The 23,227-nt window shown below is 34.1% G+C and overlaps 1 protein-coding gene across 8 annotated transcripts; it reads right to left on the reverse strand.

The window, feature by feature from the left end:
* Positions 1–1,768: 1,768 nt before the first annotated feature.
* Positions 1,769–11,696, reverse strand: LOC120077302 (zinc finger (C3HC4-type RING finger) family protein / BRCT domain-containing protein). 8 transcript variants are annotated; one of them, XR_016526850.1, is made up of 11 exons: positions 11,472–11,658; positions 10,942–11,081; positions 10,572–10,705; positions 9,699–9,882; positions 8,767–8,919; positions 6,256–6,843; positions 4,978–5,157; positions 4,506–4,701; positions 2,535–2,581; positions 1,991–2,083; positions 1,769–1,894 (listed from the first exon to the last, which is right to left on the reverse strand). XR_016526850.1 is itself a non-coding variant. In XM_090309748.1 (10 exons), the coding sequence occupies exons 3-9, from the start codon at positions 11,062–11,064 to the stop codon at positions 4,525–4,527; spliced, it is 1,539 nt and encodes a 512-aa protein (XP_090165874.1). In that variant the 5' UTR covers positions 11,065–11,081; positions 11,195–11,264; positions 11,472–11,595; the 3' UTR covers positions 1,769–2,083; positions 4,506–4,524. The 8 variants fall into 8 exon arrangements, 5 of the variants coding, with proteins under 5 accessions (XP_090165874.1, XP_038887153.1, XP_090165832.1 ...); XR_005481750.2 differs by lacking the exon at positions 2,535–2,581; XR_005481747.2 differs by having other exon boundaries at positions 1,769–2,083; positions 2,535–2,700.
* Between the last annotated feature and the right edge of the window lie 11,531 nt (positions 11,697–23,227).

A 23,227-nucleotide genomic window follows, 5' to 3' on the forward strand; every position in this document is an offset into this window, starting at 1 on the left:
GTATAAGTGACACCATTTATAACATTCTTCAAGTAAATTGGCATACCTTTAGAAAGTTCTAATATGTGGATAATGTTGCCAATAATGTCAACAATATATTTGAGTTTAAATGGATGAAAACATCCATCTGAATTTTTTATATAGTTGAAATTAGATAGTAAACAAAGTTGTTTATGTCTTTCGATTTTTAAATATCAATATTTTTGTCAGTTTTCAAAATACATTTCAGAATCATCTCAAAGAGTCAAAATGAAACTTTTAAAAGATTCGAAACACATTGAGACATAGGACTAATTTGAAGATTTATTTATAATATTATACTAAACTTGGACATTTCAAAGTACATAAACAGATATAGAATAAGCATCAATGAACTTTAGATCAAGGGACCAATTTTGTAATTAAAAAATTAAAGTAAAGTTAGTTTAGTAATAAATGGTATGCACTCTTATCTTAATCTTCTATCTAGTTGTACTAAAAACACTATTTCAGTTACTAACATTATATCCTTGTGACATTTCCTACCGTCTTATTCTCAAATGGACCAAAACTTAACCCCAAGAATTGAAATTTTTAAACACATTAACTAATTATAGAGAGAGATACTTTGTTTAAGTTCATATATTTATTAATTTGTAACTAATAATGTTAGGTTCATTTGATCATGCTTAAGCAATTTGCCTATAATTAATTATGATAATATAATTTTGTATTCTTTTTTTAAAATTTTATATATATATATATATATATATATAGGCTGATGACGTGGCAATTGTTTGGACATGAAAGTGCATCTGTGGTGGATGTCATCTTCAAAGCTTTTAAAGAGCCTTTCCCTTCATTAATTAAGATTTCACCCAAAAGAAAATCCACCTTTAATCACTTGCACTTTTATGCTCTCAGTCCTTCCCCACACCTATAATTTTATTTTTGTGGAATGCATCAAAAGTTATACCTTTAAATTGTTGATTAAAATCCACTTTTTTGTTGCTTTTTTTTCATTAGATATTGTATTTTAATCTGCAACAAGAACTATTAGCACTCAATCATGATTTTTTTTCCCTTTTTTTTAGTATATTCAGAGTAAAGGGATTTTAACTACAAATCTTATAGTTACTAACACACTCATATACCAATTGAACTATACTCGATTTGGTTATACTCACTATTGTTAAGCCAAGAAAGTAATGACAAAATTTTCATAAATTTATGTCAAAATTTTTCTAATAAAAAAAATAATAAATAGCCAAATGCATAGACCAATACAATAATTTTGAATGGTAAATAGGTTATTTTAAAAAATCCATTTTGAATTTTGGATATTAAAGAGCTCTAGTTCTTGAAAATGTTTCACCATTTTTCTTTTTGAAAAATACTTGTATCTCATTTTTACTCCTAGATTTTTAGATGGGATTAATCTTGGTCCTTAAACTTTTGAGATATTAATACACTTAAAACCACCTTAACCATTTATTAATAGTAACTAAGCATTCGAACAAAATTATTTGTTTTTATTTAAAAAAAAAAAAAGACTATAACAAAATAGAGATACATTAACCAAAATGAAATAAGTATGAAAGTTTAAAATTAAAATAGATTTCTAGAAAGTTCAAGAACCAAAATAAAAGTTAGAAGAGGAAAAAACCAAAAACTATTTCGAGTTATTATTCTTGTCCTCGTAAAAATACCATACTACAAACTAGAAACAATAGAATAAAAAAAAATTTAAAAAATGTTGAACTTGAAACCTTCAAATTCACATGAACGGTTAGAAAAAGGAGTGTCGATGATTTCAATGTACTAATAATTATGCTTTATGCACATAAGAATTTCCAAAAGATGTACGGACGGAAAATTTGTTTCCCCCTAAAAATCTTATTTCGGTTAAAAGCAGCTGCAAGTAAACAAGACATTCAAGAACCATATCATAACAAACCAAACAAAATTGAAACTTTTCAAAATAATTGCAATAATCAGTGTTGGGCACAACCTTAGCAGTGAAGGATTTGTGGGAGGGCACATTGGCTTTTCTTTGCTTCAAAATCTTCAGCTAACTTCAATTGCTCTTTGTCTTTGCAATCACCTAAAACAAAATCACTATCAATCATTGTAAAGCTTCAAATGAACTATCTTCCTAAGGGGGTATTCTGCAGTTTGGTAGATTATTTGATAAGTCATATCCTATGTGCTTAGCTTCTAATACAAGGAGAATGGTAGCAGTATTTTGTGCACATGCAATTCAAGTCAATGCTCTTCTAAATAAAGTCCCAATAGCATTATTAGGTTTAAACATGCTTTTATATGTTTCTTATTGTATTTTCTTTTAATAACTCTATTCATCTACTTTCTATTCTAGACTCGGCTTTTAAAACCTCAATTTTAGTTGAAACTTTCTTTTCTTTTCACATGTAATTCCAACACAAAAGTACCAATGTAGATAATTATTTATTTAGAAACAAAGATAAAACTGTATTAAACAAATGGAAAAGTTAGTCAAAATATTAGCATGTCCCATAAAAAATGTTTCTTTATACCTTTATGTATTGGGACCCATCTCCACTAGTCCTAGAGAACCTTTCGCCTGTCTCAAGGTCCAAATTTGGAGAAATCAAGGGTCTTCGTGTATTAAGCTCACTCAAAGATTCAAACACGTCGCTTCTAAGTAGATATTAACAAGAAACTGTGCCTCTGCCAACGGGGCTGCCCCATTGGGTCCAAAAATACAATGAATATATTATATACATGATTCACATCATAGAAAAGGTAGGATCTATTTATTATAGTGTGGGCACAATTTCTCATTTACTTTGATAAATATAAGGGGTTGTTCGGGACGCTGAGATGATATAAGATGTCTAGAGTTTTGATGTCTAGAAAGTTCTTATGTCTGTGTTTAGGATGAAGAGTTGTATTGTATGAGTTCATATTTCGGTATTTAGGTGTGCAGAATTGTTATGTCTAAGTTCATGTCTGTGTTTGGATGTGCAGAGTTCATATGTCAGTGTTATCTAGTTCAGATTTTTGTACTATAAAATAATTTGTCTGTATGAACACTATTTTTTTTAATCTTATAATTCAATTATTGTATCAATTCAAATTTTTGTATTCAATTATTGTGTTTTAAATAATTCTTTATTATTGTTGTTTAAAAAAATAATAAGTCAAAATTTAAGATTAATCGTAAATAGTCAACAAAATACCAACATTTAAAAATACGAGATTTAATTCTAAGCCAGGGATGGACGTACCAACTTTTTTCTAAAACCTAAACCTTTTTCCACTTTTTAATACTACATACATATATATATATATAGAATTTTCATTCATGACTTGAATTTTGAAAAGATTCTTCAAAAGTAAGACAAATAAAAATAACAATAAAAGAGTGAAAGTAGTATTTATAAATTTAATTTTTAAAAACTATCGAAAACTAAAAAGTTATGAATGGTCAATTAAATATTTTAGTGAGATATTAAAAAAAAATGTTTTGCTTCTGTTTGATTTTAGGGATTTCGTTGAAGTCTTTCTCATATATATTCATGGATGAGTTTTCTATTGAGGTTTTATAATGAGTTTTTGAAGAGTAGATTTTGAATATTTATGTTGTATATGAAGATTTTTTTTTTTATTTTTGAGAAATCGTGTACAAAGATTTAATCCAAAATATTGTGATTTTTTTAATGGATATTATACAGATAAATAATAATATACTAAGCAAATAAAAATGAAAACTTGAATGACAATTTATAGATGATAAATTATTAATATACTTTATCACAAGACATTGGAAGAAAAAATGATGTATGTAAATTGAAGATAAAAAATGGGTGCATAGAACTAGATTGAAATATCATGGTTTCTTAATAAAATGGATATAGTGGAAAAAAATTACACCCGAAGTATAATGAAATAAACTCAAGAAAAGAATAAATAAATAAAAACGTAAGTGGGTCGTAAGAAGGGAGGAGAGATTGACGATCGGGTATGAGAAGAGAGGAGACATAGGAAGTGGGGGTGGAGAAGATGAAAGAGTTGTTAAATAAGGGTTACTGTAATGTTGAAGGAAGTGAAAAGGGGAGATGATATATCAATGAATTAAACGGTGATATAGAGGCTATATGATCTCCCCATATAGGATATTGGGCCCCAAACAAACCCTAAAGGTATGACAATAACCAAGTATGTAACTAATGGAAGTAAGAAAGCAAAATGGCAAAGGACCAAAAAGTTTTTAAAAAATGGTTTAAGTAATCAAAAACAACGTTTCAGAAGTTAACAAAAAAAGGTATGTATTTAAAAAAAAAAAAATGGCCAACAAGGTGGCAAATTGGATCGCCTGACACAAATGCTCAAGACAAGTTGCTCGCTATTTGTTTGTGCTCACAACACTACCCTTTTATCCAATTTCCCAACACCAAAATCCAACAATACCCAACGGCCAACTCAGATGAATTTTGAGAAGTATACATAACAATATGACAGAATCAGAAGTGGAGGCAAGTTACCTGATTTCAAGACAAGAAATTAATGGCTTCGATGGTAGAGTATCTGCAGATCCTTACAGTGAATACAAGTCCATGGTAACAAAGGAGGGTCCAGACAGTATGAATGAATATGTCGAATCTGACAAAGATGGCAGCTCATGAGGAGGTCCTCTGGTTCCCGACATCGGCATGCGCTACAAACAGCTGCTACAGAGGGCTGTTGTTTACAACTATCAAGAATTAGTTGTTCGTCCAGATGGGTCGTTATAACCATAATAAATAAAAATGTCACCATAGAGATACAATGAGTATTATGAAGTGCAACGAATGGAATTCTTGAAAATGAAGTACTTGTGTTTCATCGGCTTACTGTTTGGGAAAAAATCATGCTATAAAGACAGCCCCCGCCGCCCCGCCCCCTCCCCCCCAACCCCTACACACAAGCAAAAAAAAAAACAGAGTTCGGACGCTGAGCATAAAAAATATATGTGACCTGAACAACGTTGTTAAGAGTTCTTTCATCAGGAAGAATGTAAATATCCAATAGTGATGGTCCACATGGAATTGTTTGGGAGTATATCTTCTGATCGGAGGTGGCAGCATCTTCAACCTTTGTGATGCTCAGAAAAGTGGCTTTGCACAAAGGGCAAGTTGAGATCTTCCTGCTCAAAGCCTACAAGATATGAGACCAATAGATTAGGACCATGAAATTGATTCTGAACTTCATAGTACATACTATAACATTGACAGCATTTGAATGATAAGTAAACCGATCAACTGAGAATGACAGAACTCACTCTACAAGTTCAAAGAACAAAAATCATTAATGACCAGAGTTTCAAGGTAGAAGTTGGCACCAGAGAAAAATACGTAAGTTTGGAGCTCACATAATTTGGCTTAGTTATATTTAATTTTGGAGCTCACATAATTTGGCTGTGTTATATTTAATTTTGTGATTTGAGGATTTTCCATCAAGTTGAGATGGCAAGGATTCTTAAAAGTGAAGTTAGATTTTCCATCAAGTTGTTAGAGGAAAAATAAATAAATAAGGAGCTCGCATAATTTGCACAAAGGGCAAATTGTATAGACAACTATAGAGCCACAATTTTCAGGTTAATTTTTCTTAATCAGATCAGTGATGTTGCCTAATAGTTCAAGAATCCCAATACAACCATACACATGACAAGCAGTTAAAATATCCAGAGTTTAACATTCATCCCATCACTGCTCGAACAATTCTCACGCCAAACTTCTGTAATATATTACCGTCCCTAAAACACGTTTCAGTTCATGCGAATTAGATAGTTAATTTTACCTTCGAATTAGAAAACAAAAATAGATAAATAGAGCAGAGAGGTAATGAGAAAAAATACAAAGAAATTATGGAGGCAACATAGTATTTCTCATAGTTATTTGGAAATCCTTACTTCCACATGTATAAGAGAAAGAACTAGTACACAACCATAATTAGCATGTTCGAAACATGATCCAGAGTTTTACTACAAAATATATTGCATTATCATTAAGAAGGTTATGAATACGACGACAAATTCAAATAAGTTGTTCTCCAGTCCTGATCATGAAGACAAAAAATGCAACCTAGTTAATGAAGTCAGAAAAGCTATAACACTCATATGCTGAATAAATTGAATAGTTTGCTGCCCAAGGCCCTGGCATTTATAATAGTTTTGGATCAAAAAGCAAAAAGAATATTATAAGGTTTAATTGGATCCTTGAATCTCCATGTATAGAAATTTAATAAAACTTTTACCATGTGATCTGCCCAGTTCTGAATGCATGAATAGCAAAATCGATGCCCACAGGGCAAAACTCCCCTCGTCGAACTAAAATCTGTCCAACAGATGACACAAGATAACTCTGTTGAGGTGGAGGGTAAGCTTGCATTGAGTTCTATAACTGGATCCTCAATATTCTTTTGTAAATTGTTAATATTGTGCAATTCATCTTCTGAAGTTATCGATGACCCTCTTGGTGCATTCTCAACTTGTAAGTTTGTATCTCTGGAAGTAGATTGGTCCTCACAAGCTTCAATGCCTTCAAAACTATCACTTGATAGTCCCCTTTCGTCCCATAACTGGTCACGGTCAGATGTTCCTCCAATGTTTACCACTTCAATATTTGTTTCATCATCCCAATGGCTAGAAGGACCTGTAAGACTATTACGAGTTCCCAAATGATTCCGCCTCAGGTCAAAATTCCAAATGTCAGCCTTATTATGATCTTCGGTAGAATTTTTATTCACAAGCCGGCGACATCTCCTTGAAGAGTTTACAGTTGAGTCCTGATTACTACTTTCACCTTTTCTTTCATCTCTCGCCAACCTCGAAGAACTACCACGCTATCCAAATGAAATAAGACCAAAACTTATCAGTGAGCGGAAAAAGTTCAAAAATACATAAGAAATTGTGGTTCAGGGTAAAATGCTTCTTTTCTCAAGTGATGATATACCAAAAAAGACAGAGAAATAGGATTTCACAGAATGATAAAGGAAATCGATTGCCCAAGAAAGGAGACAACGTGTAAAAGAATATGACATCCTAATAAATGAATAAATAAAGTGAGCTCAAAAGAAGATAAAAGTTACACCTTTGAACAGAATCTGAAATTATCTCCTGGTTCAATTAAAAATAGCAAAGATGCAAATCGTTAAAAAATGGTATTGTCTACAATTAAGCTGTGGGATTTGACATTCTCTGGTCATAGAAGCAAAGCAATCCACAGTTCAGAATTTCGAAAGACAGGATTAGTGAGCTTCCAATTCTTCCTAGCTGAGGAAAAATATTCCTAAGTCAAAGCCTAGCAACAAGTTAAATGAATTGACAAGTTGATGGCAAATAGATTTGAAGTTCTTGAATGATTATTGATCAATCAGACCACATCAAGTCATCAACCCACACCACAATGAGAATGCAGAGGTAAATCACATTAATAAACTAAAGAAAACCAAACCACTCACAAATGTTCATTAGAGCAGACTTTTTAAAGATTGAATTTATTTCAAACCAATACAAATTGTTATATTCTAAATTTAACCATGCAGAGAAAAACTCAAAGCATGATTGTGTTTATATATGTTAGTGGCAAAACATTATAAATGCTATAATGATCACATGTATACAGTCATTTTATAATGAGGATCCAGGGTTCACCCATCTTGCATGGCTTAGTTATATCCGAGACAAATCATGTCAAACTCCTTTTTAGTTTGAAGGTACTACAACTAATTCTCCCAAGTCATTTAGTTAAAAGGATTCTAAAATGCATAGAATGTAAGTATTGGTGGGCCATGTCAATACTCTACTCCCATCACGTCTAGATATTATTGCCACAGTTGTTAAGAGTTGTCAAACACATGCCCCATCCTACTCTTCCTCCTATGGCTTCTATGAAGAGATATTTTATTACATTGAAGAGTCTTTATCGTACAGTTTATATTTTCCTGGTAGTAAAATTTAGTGTCATGCCTTATTTGGACTCTAATTGGTCTAGAAACAATATTGATGAGCTCTCAACCACAGGGTGTGTAATACTATTGAATCATGATCTTGTGCAATTTCCAAAAACTCTTATAAGAGCTCAACCGAACGACTAAGCTAGCTTGCATCGGACACTAATTTGAAGATGTTTGTGTTCCTTGTTCTCCCGTTTCCTGGCGTCATAATGTTTATCCTACTTGCTAGATCCGATCTTTTAAGGCCCCAGTCATGTGAAAATTGATTCACTCAAGAGAAAGGTTGAGCACAAGGATAGTTATTAAAAATTATTACCGGTGCTTATCAACCTACTGACACTTTTACTACCAGAGACTTCAAAACATTTGTTAAATCTAAAAGCAAGTCCATGCCCTTTCTTACTTGTTGTCATTCATTGGAGGGGAATGTTGGTTAGCTTAACACATTTGTGCATAACATTTCAAGCAGAAAAGTCAGTAGGTCCCCACCTAAGAATAAAATCAGAACATACCAATTTATTGGGATTTTATAACAATAGAAATTTAAATTGTTAGAGGGCTAATCAAAAGATACCACGCCATCAACCTACAATTAAAATAAGAGAACCAGATCACATTACTTAATTAAAGAAAACTACTTCCATACATTAGTAATTTAGAACAGATATTAAACCATTCGCCAGTACAAGACATTACCACAGATTTTAAACCTTGCAAAAGAAGTGGACTTTATCCTATGAAGTATAGCGACGTGGACAAAAATGAATGAGATTCAAAACGTAAGATGGAACAAAGAATGAAATATCTCACCTCAATCGCAAAAAAACCAGAGGGAGTTGGTTCCTCAAAATGGTTTCTGCTACTTGAGCTTGACGAGTCTTCTTGCTTAGAAATCCTCCTCCGCAATATGTCCTTTGCTTTATGAGCAGTGACATCACTATTCCTAAAATCAGAGTACAGATCCTAGTTGGGATTAACATTAAAAAGGTTAGCGATAGGCATTAACTCTAGACAAGTAATGAACTCCTACCTTTTTTTCTTAAGATAATAGTTGCAAAGTCGAAAATCCTTAGGGCTGTTACTTTAGTGATCAAAAACAGTTGTACAAAAGGAGAAGCCTTATTCTTCCTATGTAGGCTATTTTTTTAGTTCAACAATATTTGGGGTGGGATTTCGAATCTTTGATCTTAGATAGTTCATACATTATGTTTGTTGAGCTATGTTGATATCACTCATTCCATAATTGATATAGGCTTAAGTCATGAGTTAATAGGATTTAAATACAATGATGGTTAATTAAATTAACCATAGTAACTAACTCACAACCTAACTAATAAAATAACATGCCTAAGTTAGATTACAAAGGGACCCTAACATTTAAATATCTAACAAATCATAGCATGCACAAAGATCTATGAATGGTGTTTTTTCCTTTTTTTTTGGACAAGATATGAACGGTATTTCTTTAAAAATAATAATAATGATAATAATAATAATAATCTATGATGGCACTTGGACTCAAAAAAACCAATTGAGTCATGAATGTGAAGAAAATAATGAAAGGAAATGTAAATCAATTAAAGGATTCAGATTCTTAATATTTTCCCTGATAAGTTTAATCTTGACATATGAGTTACAGCTTACAACAACATATTTAATCGATTTTCTTCTCCCCACTTAAATCCATAAATGATTCAGGATAGTTTGTGCACATATATTAAGAGAGGGCTGTCTCAAGTCACCTTATCCAGCAAAGAAGAATGGGGCAAGATTGAATCATCAAAAGAGCATATGTCTTTAATGCTTTGATCATCAACATTTCCATAATTATGTAACTTTTCACAAAGCAAGTTATTCTTTTTGGTTGAGACGGAGCCCTTTTCAGCAAGAGGGAGTTTCATTGACAAGGGACCTGCCAATTGGCCACTGCAAGGAATAAAATCCACAATTCAAAGAGATAAAAATAAACAGGATTACAGGATAGAGGCGGTAAAGCAATGGTGGAAATTATCTGATATGTAACCAAGCCTTAGTGAAACCTCAACAAAAGACATACTTTCAGCGCAAATGCAAAGGAAAACAAAAGGAAGACCAGATAATTAGAGACAATAAGGTCATACAATTCGTAAATGTGAGTTCTCGTTTAGTGTAAAAAGCAAATTATATGTTTTGCCAGGATTAGGTACACAATAAATGAAGAAATGGACTATATAATTTATTTTGGGAGAAAAAAGAAAGACAAACAGAAGAGACTTTACTGATTTGACAGCAAAGGGTTGAATAGAAAAGTCAGAACACTCAGAACATATGCATTGAATAAAATAGCAGCACTTCTCTGGGTTAATGGGAAATCCAGATAAGATTTTCATCCTCATTATTTTTGCATTCAATTTTCGTTATTTGTTTGTTCAATGTTCCTAATTGCACATTTTCCATGCTTGCTTGCCTTGATGGCTAGAAAACAGAAATCTTTTGCCAGATGACAAAATAGATATATTCTTAAGCCTTTGTACCAGTTGTAAGGTGTTTGGACAAAAGCCCCACGACAGAATGTTATTGCTTGCTGTATGCAAGCAACTATAATGTAATATAAAAAAAGTAACAATTGATTGTACCTTTGAAGAACGTATGGACCTTCTGGGACACGCTTTCCATGTTTAATGCAATCTTCAAGCCAACGATGATTGACTATTATTGTTCTAAACTTCTTAGCAAGATTAAATTTCCTCCCTTGTAATTCCCAACAAATCTAATCACCATAAGAATAAACAATAAGTAACATCATTCTTTAGCCTAAGATTGCGGATGAGTGACTCATGATAGATAAATACTGCAAAATTATACTACAAAATGTATTTCATCAAATCCCCATCCAAAAATCTATACTCGTTCTTTTTTAAACATACATAATTGCAAAACTCGTCTTATTTGAAAGCTATTGATGCTTTTCAGACTGAATTTGGGACTAATAAAATTAAAACCCACCAAATGAGTAATTGACCTTGACATTGCGCCCACATAGCTGGCACCAGTATAAGATATCATCTTGATAAGGTTGAATCTTTCTGTGCCGTGGTAGCCACTGACGGTCGCAACCACAGATTCCATACCTTCAATTGGACAGCCTACAGACATCAGAAAAATCAAAGCAGTAAATCCCAGACGGAAAAGAATCTAAGTGAACCACCCCATCTACCCTCCCCCACAAAAGGCTGCAGTTAAACTAAGAGGTACATACACAGTTCGATGTTGCAGCTAGAAACTCGAGAAATAGAAAGCTTCGAGTCGAAGCTTCATTTCCCAATCCACTAGGGGAAAAAAAACGGATGAAACAAATACAGTAAGGAAAGCAGAATTTCACAAATTTCAAATCCAACAAAACTATATTGACTGAAACAGGACACTATCAAGATCAAGCGGATAAAAGCTCCCACAAACCCTAGAAAGAACATCACTAGCAATTTGGTGAAAAAGCGAGGGTGTAGAAACAGATGCATAGAATGAGAGAGAATCACCGGGAAGTCGATTAGGGCAGGAAAGGACTCCATTAGCGAGGCCATGGTCTTGCTCCTCCTCCATCCGAACCTCAAGAAATTGCCGCGAAAGTTTAGAGATAAATTTGAATTTTGTGGACGAAGGCGAACATTCTAAATTTGAGTTGGTTTTTTATTTTTATTTTTTTTTTTTGGGTGCTGGTTGCAAAAGAGGCAATCAGACCAAGATAATAGCATATGCAGCACAATAATAAAACAATTGCGGATATGGTACAAAAATAGACTTTGATCATTGTAAAAGGCTAAAAGGCCCGTTGATTTTTTCGCTCAACCTACCAAATAAAACCCAAAATCTCCCATGTTTGCAGGCTTTTTCTTCCTCATTTTCTGAAATTGAAAGTTATCATCGATAGCTACTATCAACGGCTATCATTGATAGCTTCTATCATTGACTATCACTGATAGACCTTTATCAATTGAAATTAACTTTGAAATATCAACACTTAGGGGTCGTTTGTTTTTTGAAAATATAGATAACTGGAATCTTAGATGCCCGAAATTATAAATATATGGAAGATAAATGTCTGACATCTTTAGATTACCATGTTTGTTTTGTATGAACATTTTTGCAGATATTTGGGAATATTTTGCTAATTGTATTTGTTTCATAGGATTTTTACACGGGAATTTTTTAAATTTACATAATGTTCTAAGAATGTCCTCACAACTATTTATTAATTGGTAATTAATTTGATATAATTTGAACTTATATAACTTATTTGTTTTTAGGAAAAATTGCAAAAATACCAACATGAGTGTAGCTTGTACTATCAACCTCGAGGTCAGACCCCTGGTATGGTGCTTGTACTAAACTATGGGATTGGTTTCTCTCTTTTCTTCTATCATCTCTCCTCCCTCCTCATCTCATTCGCATCTCTCGTCTCTCATCCAGATATGAAAAATTCTTGAAATTGATGAACGGCTACCGCCTAAAAACTGTCGGATAGGGAGGATGAACAACGTCAGGTTGGAAGGCTGATGTGTGCAAATCATCGAAGGGAGGGAAGAGAAATCGTGTTGCCACTTGTGTGTCAAAACCACCTAGGGATGAAATCCATCTGTCACCTGGGGATTCCACCATTTCTATTTTCTTCCTCAAATGTCAGCTTTTTCTATCTCGATCAGTTTCTTCTTCATCTCCATTATACAAATTCCCTCCCATTTTCTTCAAAATAGAACCATTGAAGCTTCTCGGCCACACGATCCATTTATCCAACTTTTACTCTATTTCCTTCTCATTTGCTTCACATCCCCACAGTGCTCCTTCTGCTTTCAATGGGCTCGAAATCTCCAACCCAAAAACAAAATACGCAAAGATACAAAAATTGGATGGAGAAGAAACCCAAGAAAAATATGAACAAAAAACATCAATATCTCGTGAAGCAAGGAAGCTTTATATTAGAAATTTACCACATGATATATGACTTGTTCCCAAATTGTAACGATCTGAGTTCAGGAGGGGTATATGAATGAACTGATATCACATCCGAATGAGAGGGATCCTGATGAAAGTATGGTTAAGAAATACTTAAAAGAATTGAAAGTTACTACCTATACCAACAAGGTGTACTTTCATTTTTAGTGGCTCAATCATAATAACTCCAAAGTTAAGTGTGCTTAGCTTTGAGCAATCCTAAGTTGGGTAACCTCTTGGGATGCATGTGAGTGATGGTGTGATTGTAACCGATCCCATAGTTCAAGGGTGGTTTTTTCGATTTTCCCTTGTTTTTATCAATTTAAATTTCTTTTTGAATTAATTCAATTTATATTATTTTTCTAAAAAATATATCATAATTTAAGATTTTTTTATAAAATAAATATTATTTGAATTTGAATATATTGCTAAAAAGATAATCAAAATTACGATACAACAAAAATATATGATATATATGGTTGACAGCATTTATTTTAATCATATGATGCAAATAAGACACATACACACACGCGCACGCATATATATCCTAAGATGTTTGGGAATCTCCATATGTTAAGGTATCTTTCAACACCATAAGACAAACACAATAGTTCAGATGTCCACTCCATGGGAATCTAAGATGCATGTGAAACAAACGGCCTCTTAAGACTATCGACAACTATCAATGATAGACTTCTATAAGTGACTATCCACTTTGAAAGAAAATCATTAACTTTGAAAGATTGAGCTATATTGGTGATGAATAATTGATGGTGAATATCATTGATAAACTTTCGTCAATTACTATCAATTTTGAAAGATTAACACTTGAAGCTATTAGTAGCTATCGTTGATAATCTTCTATCATGGCTATTATTGATGATCTTCTATCATGGCTATCACTTATGTTTCAATTAGTGGTTATAATTTTTAAAAAAAAAACAGTACTTAAAGCCATCAGTAGGTATTAATTTTGAAATATTCACACATAAAGCCATCAGTAGGTACAAATAAAAGGATGAGCCCTCGTAGACAAAAGTCCATAATTCATTTAAGATTTGATGGAACAAACACATGCGCAGTGGAAGAAAAAACAAATCTAAAGTACTCTAATTAGGTTAATTTCAAAAAATAAGCATGCAATTAAAACAAGTAAAAATGATAGAAGAAATACAACTTTTGTAGACTTGAATCTTCTCCAAAATAGCTCCAATCTCCTCACAAATGGTTCCCAGACCACCACGAGAGTCTTCACAACTATTTTTCAATCTTATAACGAGATAGTAGGATCTGGTGAGTAACTAATTTGGAGATGAAAAGGTTAAATCTTTAAGAGAAAATAATTATGAGATTACCTCATAATCTCATAAATTTCAACTTGGCCAAGAGTTCTAAACAACATAAATCTCCTCCTTTTAAAGATCATTTCATGCAAAACATGCAATTTTAGTTTGATGAGAATTTGATACTAAAAAATCCCTAACTCAAAGTGAGATTAGTGAGGCAAGTGTGTTCAAAAGAAGATAACACTTAGCAATGCAAAAAAATGACATTTTTCACTCACAATTGTTGAATCTTTCTATTAACTTGGTCAAAGGTCAAAGTTTGACTTTCAAAGTCAAAAGTCAACATTTTGACTTTCATTGTATTTTTGACCTAATTAACAATTTTGACTTTTAATGCAATTTCGACCAATTCCATTTAATTTCAAAATTAATTTTAAAATTAAATTTATATTAAATAATTAATCAAACAATTTAATTAATTTAATTTAATATTAATTCCAACATGAATCCCAATTAATATGAATCCCTATTCATAATTTTGATTTTTAAATCTTATTTAAATATCTCTTATTTTCTCTCTCTTTATGTTAAATTCACAACATTAAGTTAAATATATCGTATATCTTTAATGCTTTGCTCCAAAAATCGAATTTGAACACTTCGAATTCGTTCGTCACATTGTTCTAAGGTTTAGTCTGATATGAGCTAGTAGGGGGACCTCAGGGACCTACAGGTCATGGACTCCAATGATCTGAGATTAATTGGCTAAACTCTTTAACCTAATTAACCACAATTCGTTAACTATCGGGTCACTCCACTAAAGCCCAATAGTTGCATCTCCTCACTGTAGATATATTATGTCCATTCGATATAACCATGACTATTAAGTCAACCTTTCTCAAATTGTTCGTAATAACAACTGAGTCAAAAGTTGTTTTACCCCCTGAGATTACATCTTGCTCCTTTAAGTCTCATCGATCCTCTAATGAACAATTGGTTTGTGATCCAATCACTAAACCGAGTCCCTCTCGGACCAATGAGAGGGTGAGGCCCCTTGTTCAAGACTCTAAGTCAGCACTTAAGGGAACAACCTCTCTACTATCCCTAAAAGTGAGTATGAGTGAATTCCGTCTTGCACCCTATATCCCCAGCTATCTACCCGATCTTACCCCTGAAATGGGAGGCTTATTGAGCTGGCGCTGTTGAGCCAATATTCACTCATGCAAATCTAAGGATAACCCTTAATAAACATGAGTTCATAGTTAGCTCAGGATTAAGGTCAAATTACCTACGTCGTCTCTTTGAAATAGTTAGTCTTAAATAGTAAACAGTGTTATAAAGTAATAGTGACTTATTTCTTAATCCGATCTTATGCAAACTCATTGCATGTAACGCCCCCACTCCTCATGTCAATACATGAACGAATCAGAATCACTTTGTTTATAGCACTTTACAACAAATTGTAACAATTACAGAGTGGGTTGCATCTGATAGTGTTACTAGAATAAGGTATCCAGCTTTATTCATATACTATGGATTGTTTTGGCTATTTACTAAACTTGATCCACTCTTATTTCTCCACATAAAGTTCAAGTATTCATATAATAGCCATGGATCTTTAGTTTATTGGATTTATCCTTCTTTCTAAAACGAAATTAGCAATTCATACATTCAATAACAACTTTATTGAATAAAACCTTAATAACATCTTTATTGATAACATAATAAATTTATTGTTTACAAACCACAAGTTTTAGGACATAAAACCCAACAGTATTGAGATCGAGTTACATATGATCATCCTGTGAAATATTGATCTTTTTAGTCAACTGTGTTACAAAGAAAGACTAATAAATTTTCAGTTCAATTTTATACAAACTTATTGTTGTTGGGGTTGATGTCCTAAAGTCTCTTGTCCCGTAGTTTGTAAACAGTTTGTACAAACGCTTGTGTTGTATAATATATGATATTTACTTTACATCTTGTATTTTGTTCAGTTGCTTGTTTTATTTGCTTTACCATAAACCAATAAACATAAAATCTCTGATTATCTGTATGTGACTCAAGCATGTATGTGCTGACATACAAGTGGATCATGTCTTGAGTGATAGCCAAAATGGTCTGTAATATATGGATATAAGAGGGAAACCTTATCCTGGTAATGCTACAGATGCGACATGCTTTGTGGAATGGTAATAAATGTTGTGACTTGTCACAGATGGTCTGATCATGATCATTCGTGTTGGGGACATGTGAACGGGGGCGTTTTATACAAAGAGTTTATATAAGACCTGACCACGAAGTGTTAATGTCTCGTTATATAACACCGTTCATGACAAAGACTTCATGTCACTAGGATGACCATAGGTAACATGACCTCAATCCTGAGTGAGTTGGGAATTCTTACCATTGAGGGCGGTCCTTTGATTTGTATGGGTGAGAGTGGCCAGGTTCGCCAATTCAAACCTACTATTTTAGGGATTCGTCTGATTTGGGAGCTGGGAACTTAGCTACACAAGATGGAATTCACTTCTTCGTCGAGGCAGGGGTAAGTAGATAGATAGCTCTCTTAAGGGTTAATTCCAGGGCTTAAATGATGTGGCGCCACACACCTTCTCTTGGCCGAGAGGTGTTCACACATAGTTAGACTATGTTGTATTGTTTAGTATAGGAATCAGTGGTACTTAAGGAGTGAGATGTAACTAATTTGGCCCAACTGTACTTACGAGCATCTGTGAAGGGTCATCGTACTCATGATTGGTTATATCCAATGGACACAAAAATATAACTGTGGTAAGAAGAGTTCAGTTGTTAGTCTTTAGTGGAATGCCTGATAATTAACGGATGGTGGATCTCATGGTTAAAGAGTTTAATAAGCTATTCATGGACCGTTGGAGCTTCGAACCACAGGTTCATTAGGTTCCCTAGGTAGTTTGGATAAAGTCGAGAACCAGTGTTTGAGTTAATTTGAAATATACAAATTGATAAGAGGAAGTTCGATTATATATGATATAATTAGACTGGTTAATTATATATGATATAATTGGCTAAATGTATGAGATACATTATTTTGGAGGAAATTAGATATAAATATGATTTATATCAAGTAGAGGGGAAAATACTGCAGTAGATATGTGATATCAAACTATAGGATACAAATATAATATGATTATATTTATTATTAATTAATTGGTTAATGATATGATAATTAAGCCAATGTTTTTCACGTTCAGATGTGGGTTAGTGAGGTAGCATCGGTTATTATAACCGATGAATTAAAATGAAAATAGTTTTCATTTTTGAATCAGTCGTTCGGAAAAGAAAGAGAGCGCGCGTTGATAGAAAAGTAATCGATCACTTAGGTATTTCGAGAGCTTGTACGATAGTCACTCTCCGCCTAAACGATCGTCCACCTCGCACCTAAACGATCGCACACTTATTCCTACACGATTGGATAACTTCCTTAAACGATCGCAGTGTGTGCCGAGTTTGCTAAACAATCGTATACCATTTCCTAAACAATCGTTTTGTAAAACCTACACGATCATGTAATTTCTCCTAAATGATAAGCATCTTGCTATACGATAACGCTTTTTCCCTCCCATTTGCTTATCGCCTACATAATCCTTGTTTCCTCCTTCCTCTACCAAATTCACCAAAGACCACGCTTTGGGTTCTCACTTCGAGAATACCTGGGGCTCTTTTCTGGTGGTGTCGTCCCCGTTGTGTTCGTGATCTTGTGGTTGTGCGTGTTGCTGTAGTCGACGTTTCTGCTGGGCGTTGGTTGATCGAGTAGAGGTTTCCGCTGCATTGAGTTCCTAATTTGAAAAACATCTTCAACTGGTATGGCAACTCTTTCCCTCGTTTATTTCTTGTTCAAAGCACACCTTTAATTGACTGTTGGTTTGCATAACTGTATGTTTGAATGTATATTGTTGTATTTCGATCACTGTAAAATTGGAGCGATCCGAATGCGCTCATGGAATTCTTCGGTAAGAGATCTTTCAATTTTATAGGATATCTCCAATCACATGTCTTCACATGAACGATTTGGATTAGATCATTTGTAATCTTTACAAAATGGGTTGCATTCATAGTGTTACTAGGATAAAACACCCAACCTTATCTATATACTATATGAAAGATCTCATATCTAAGAGTTCCATCAGCGCGTTCGGATCGCTCCGATCTCACTGTAACCAAAATACAACATTATACATTCAATACATACAGTTATGCAAACAAAACAAATTATTGGCATGCTATGAACAAAAAAATAACAAAGGAAAGGGTGCCATACCAATTGAAGACGTTCTTCAAACTTCAGCACTTAAAGCAGTGAAACCCTCCAAGCGATCTACCAACGCCCAGCGAAAGCGTTGACTGCAGCAGCACGAACAACCACGAACACGAACACCGTGGGGGCGACACCACCACTAAAGAGCCCCAGGTATTCTCGGAGTGAAAACCCAAAGAGTGGTCTTTGGTGAATTTGGTAGAGGAATGAGGAAATACGAATCGTGTAGGTGATAAGCAAGTGGGAGGGAGAAAGACGCTATCGCATAGCAGAAATGCTTATCGTTTAGGAAGAGCTACACGATCGTGTAGGATTTACTGAATGATCGTTTAGGAAAAGGTATATAATCGTTTAATAAAATCGACACACTATACGATCGTTTAGAGAAGCTATCTGATCGTATAGAAAACAGTGTGTAATCGTTTAGACGCGAGGTATACGATCGTCTAGACGAAGAGCGACTATCGTATATGCTCTTGATTTTCTTAAGCGATCGTTCTCTATTCTCCAACGCGCACTCTTACGAATTCTTTGGATGACCGATCAAAATGAAAACCATTTTCATTTTAACTCATCGGTTATAATAACCGACGTTGCCCCACTAACCCACGTCCGAACGTGAATTTTGGATTAATTATCATATAATTAATTAACTAATTAATAAATAAATATAATCATATTATATTTTTATCTTATAGTTTGATATCACATATCTACTATAGTATTTTCTCTTCTACTTGATATAAATCATATTTATATCTAATTTCCTCCAAAATAATGTATCTCATATATTCAACCAATTATATCATATATAATTAACCAGTCGAATTATATCATATATAATCAAATTTCCTCTTGTCATTTTGAACATTTCAAATTAACCAGATACTAGTTCTCGACTTTATCCAAGCTACCCAGGGGACCTAATGGACCTGTGGCTCAAAGCTTCAACGGTCCATGAATAGTTGACTAAACTCTTTAGCCATGAGATCCACCATCCGTTAACTGTCAGACATTCAACTATAGAACAATAGCTGAACTCTTCATACCACAGATATATTTCTGTGTCCATCGGATATAACCAATCATGAGTACGATGACCCTTCATAGATGCTTGTAAGTACAGTTGAGCCATATTACCGTTTTGCCCCTATAGTTGCATCTCACTCCTTAAGTACCACTGATTCCTCTGATAAACAATACAACATAGTCCAACTATGTGTGAACACCTCTTGGGCCAAGAGAAGGTGCATGGCGCCACATCGTTCAAGCCCCGGAATCAGCCCTTAAGGGAGTTATCTATCTACTTACCTTCCTCGGGGAAGGAGTGAATTCCATCTTGTATGGCTGAGTTCCCAACTCCTAAATCAGATGAATCTCCAAAATGGTAGGTTTGAATCGGCGACCTGGCCACTCGCACTCATACAAATCAAATGACCGCCCTCAATGGTAGAAGTTCCCAACTCACTCAGGATTGAGGTCATGTTACCTATGGTCATCCAAGTGAAGTGAAGTCTCTGTCATGAACGGTGTTATATAACGAGACGTTAACACTTCATGTCAGGTCTTATACAAATTCTTTGTATAGGACGCCTCTGCTCGCATGTCCCTAACATGAATGATCAGGATTAAACCATCTGTAACAAGTCACAATACTTGTGACCGTTCCACAAAGCGGGCCGCGTCCGTAGCGTTATCAGGATAAGGTTTCCCTCCTATATCCATATACTACAGACCATTTTGGTTATCACTTAAGACATAATCCACTTGTATGTTACCACATGCATGCTTGTGTCACATACAGATAACCAGAGATTTTATATTTATTGGTTTGTGGTAAAGCAAATAAAACAAGAGTAATAATACAAGATGTGAATTAAATATCATATATTAACAATATAAGCATCCGTACAAACTGTTTACAAACTACAAGACACGAGACTTTTGGGCATCAACCCCAACACTATAAACCCTTTTAGGTTATTGTTTGAATATGATCCACCAATATGTCAACTGCATACTGTTAAAGTTTCATTAAATAACCTTGGGTTTTAGTTTATTGGATTTAAGTTATATAATTATAAAAAAAAACATCATAGAACAATAATTATTTTATTAATAAATATATTATTTATAATATTACAAATCACGAGTTCAGTGCACAAACCCCAATAATCTCCCACTTGACCTAAAGCTAGTGGGATTGTCCAATAATAAAACAAACTACTATACAATACAATAAACTAGGACATAGATTACACCCAATATCATCCCCCACTTGCCTTAGATAAGGTGATGCATATCCTAGACGACTCTCTAGATGATCCTCGAATACTTTAATCGTGAAAGTCTTTGTAAATGGATCAATAATATTGTGCTCCAAAACAATCTTCGTGACGATCACGTGGAAGGAATTGAATTTCTTTGCAGAAGCTTGTGAACGCAGTGCCATGTTTAATCAATTTTTGAAACTACAAAATTAGAAAAATAAAACAGAGAAACCAATATAAATATCCATACACCAAGATAAACATTCATACTTAAATCATGCTTCTACTGAGGAGAAAGAGAGAAGAGAAAATACTAACCCTTGAGGACCTTTTTCTTCATGTATTTCCTCTACAAAGATCACGAACAATAGAACTTCTCTACACAAACTTCTTCCTCGAACCAAACAAAAAACAACAAGAAGAACAGGACACCACCAACTGGTTACCTTGCTATTCTTCAGAATAAGAACCAAGGATGGGTGGACTTCTTGGTTTTGGTAAGGGAAGAGTGACTTTTGTAAGAAGGGATTTCTTAAGAGAATTTTTCTTGCAGAGAAAACTTGTAGAGATCAGAACTACTCTTCTATGTCTCTTAAATACCTTTTTTACGTGAGAGAGAAGGTTGGAGGGGGAGTTACAACTACCTTATTGGGGTCGATGCCCTAAAGTCTCGAGTCCTGTAGTTTGTAAACAGTTTGTACAAACGCTTGTGTTGTATAATATATGATATTTACTTCACATATTGTTTTATGCTCAGTTATGTGTTTTATTTGCTTTACCACAAATCAATAAACATAAAATCCCTAGTCATCTATATGTAACTTAATCATGTATATGGTGACATACAAGTGGATCATGTCTTGAGAGATAACCAAAATGGTCTATAGTATATGAATATAAGAGGGAAACCTTATCCTGGTAACCCTATGGATGCGACCCGCTTTGTGAAATGGTCACAAGTGTTGTGATTTGTCACATATAATCTGATCTTGATCATTCATGTTGGGACATGCGAGCGGGGGCGTTCTATACAAAGAGTTTGTATAAGACCTGACCACGAAGTGTTAACGTCTCGTTATATAACATCGTTCATGACAGAGGCTTCACTTCACTAGGATAACCATAGGTAACATGACTTCAATCCTAAGTGAGTCGGGAACTCCTGCCATTGAGGGCGGTTCTTTGATTTGTATGGGTGTGAGTGGCTAGGTCGCCGATTCAAACCTACCATTTTGGGAATTCGTTTGATTTGGGAGTTAGGAACTCAGCTACACAAGATGGAATTCACTCCATCCCCGAGGCAGGGGCAAGTAGATAGATAGCTCCCTTAAGGGCTAATTCCAGGGCTTGAACGATGTGGCGCCACACACCTTTTCTTGGCCCGAGAGGTGTTCATACATAGTTGGACTATGTTGTATTGTTCATTAGAGGAATCAGTTGTACTTAAGAAGTGAGATGTAACTACAGGGGCAAAACAGTAAATTGGCTCAGCTGTACTTATGAGCATCTATGAAGGGTCATCGTACTCATGATTGGTTATATCTGATGGATACAAAAATATATATATGGTAAGAAGAGTTCAGCTGTTGGTCTTTAATGGAATGCCTGATAGTTAACGGATGGTGGATCTCGTGGCTAAAGAGTTTAGTTAGCTATTCACGGACCGTTAGAGCTTCGAGCCACAAGTTCATTAAATTCTTTGGGTAGCTTGGATAAAGTCGAGAATCAGTATTTGGGTTAATTTGAAATGTTCAAATTGACAAGAGGAAGTTCGATTATATATGATATAATTGGACTGGATAATTATATATGATATAATTTAGTAAATGTATGAGATACATTATTTTGGAGGAAATTAGATATAAATATGATTTATATTGAGTAGAGGAGAAATTACTATAGTAGATATGTGATATCAAACTATAGGGTAAGAATATAATATGATTATATTTATTAATAATTTAATTGATTAATTAATGATAATTGACCTAAAATTTCTCTCGGACGTGCGTTAGTGGGAGTAGCCGCTTCGGTTATGGTAATCGAAGAATAAAATGAAAATTAGTTTCATTTTACAAAAGTTCGGAAAAAATTGGCATCGGTGTGGAAATGTAAACGATTGCATAGTCGAGAGCCTATACAATAGTTGCTCAATGCCTAAACGATCACACACCTCACGCCTAAATGATCGCATGTCAGTTCCTAAACAATCGCTTAGCTTTCCTAAATGATCGCATAGTGTGCTGTGATTTCTAATCGATCGTCCACCTTTTACTAAACGATCGCTTTGTAAAACCTACACGATCGTGTAGCTTTTTCTAAACAATAAGCATTTAGCTATACGATAGCTTCCTTTTCTTTTCCACTTGCTTATCGTCTACATGATTTGTTCTTCCTCCTACCTCTACCAAACTCACCAAAAACCACACTTTGGGTTCTCATTCCGATAA

This window comes from Benincasa hispida, chromosome 1 (genome assembly GCF_027475165.1).
Source record: "Benincasa hispida cultivar pf3 chromosome 1, pf3_genome.v1.1, whole genome shotgun sequence".
Classification (NCBI taxonomy): Eukaryota; Viridiplantae; Streptophyta; class Magnoliopsida; order Cucurbitales; family Cucurbitaceae; genus Benincasa; species Benincasa hispida.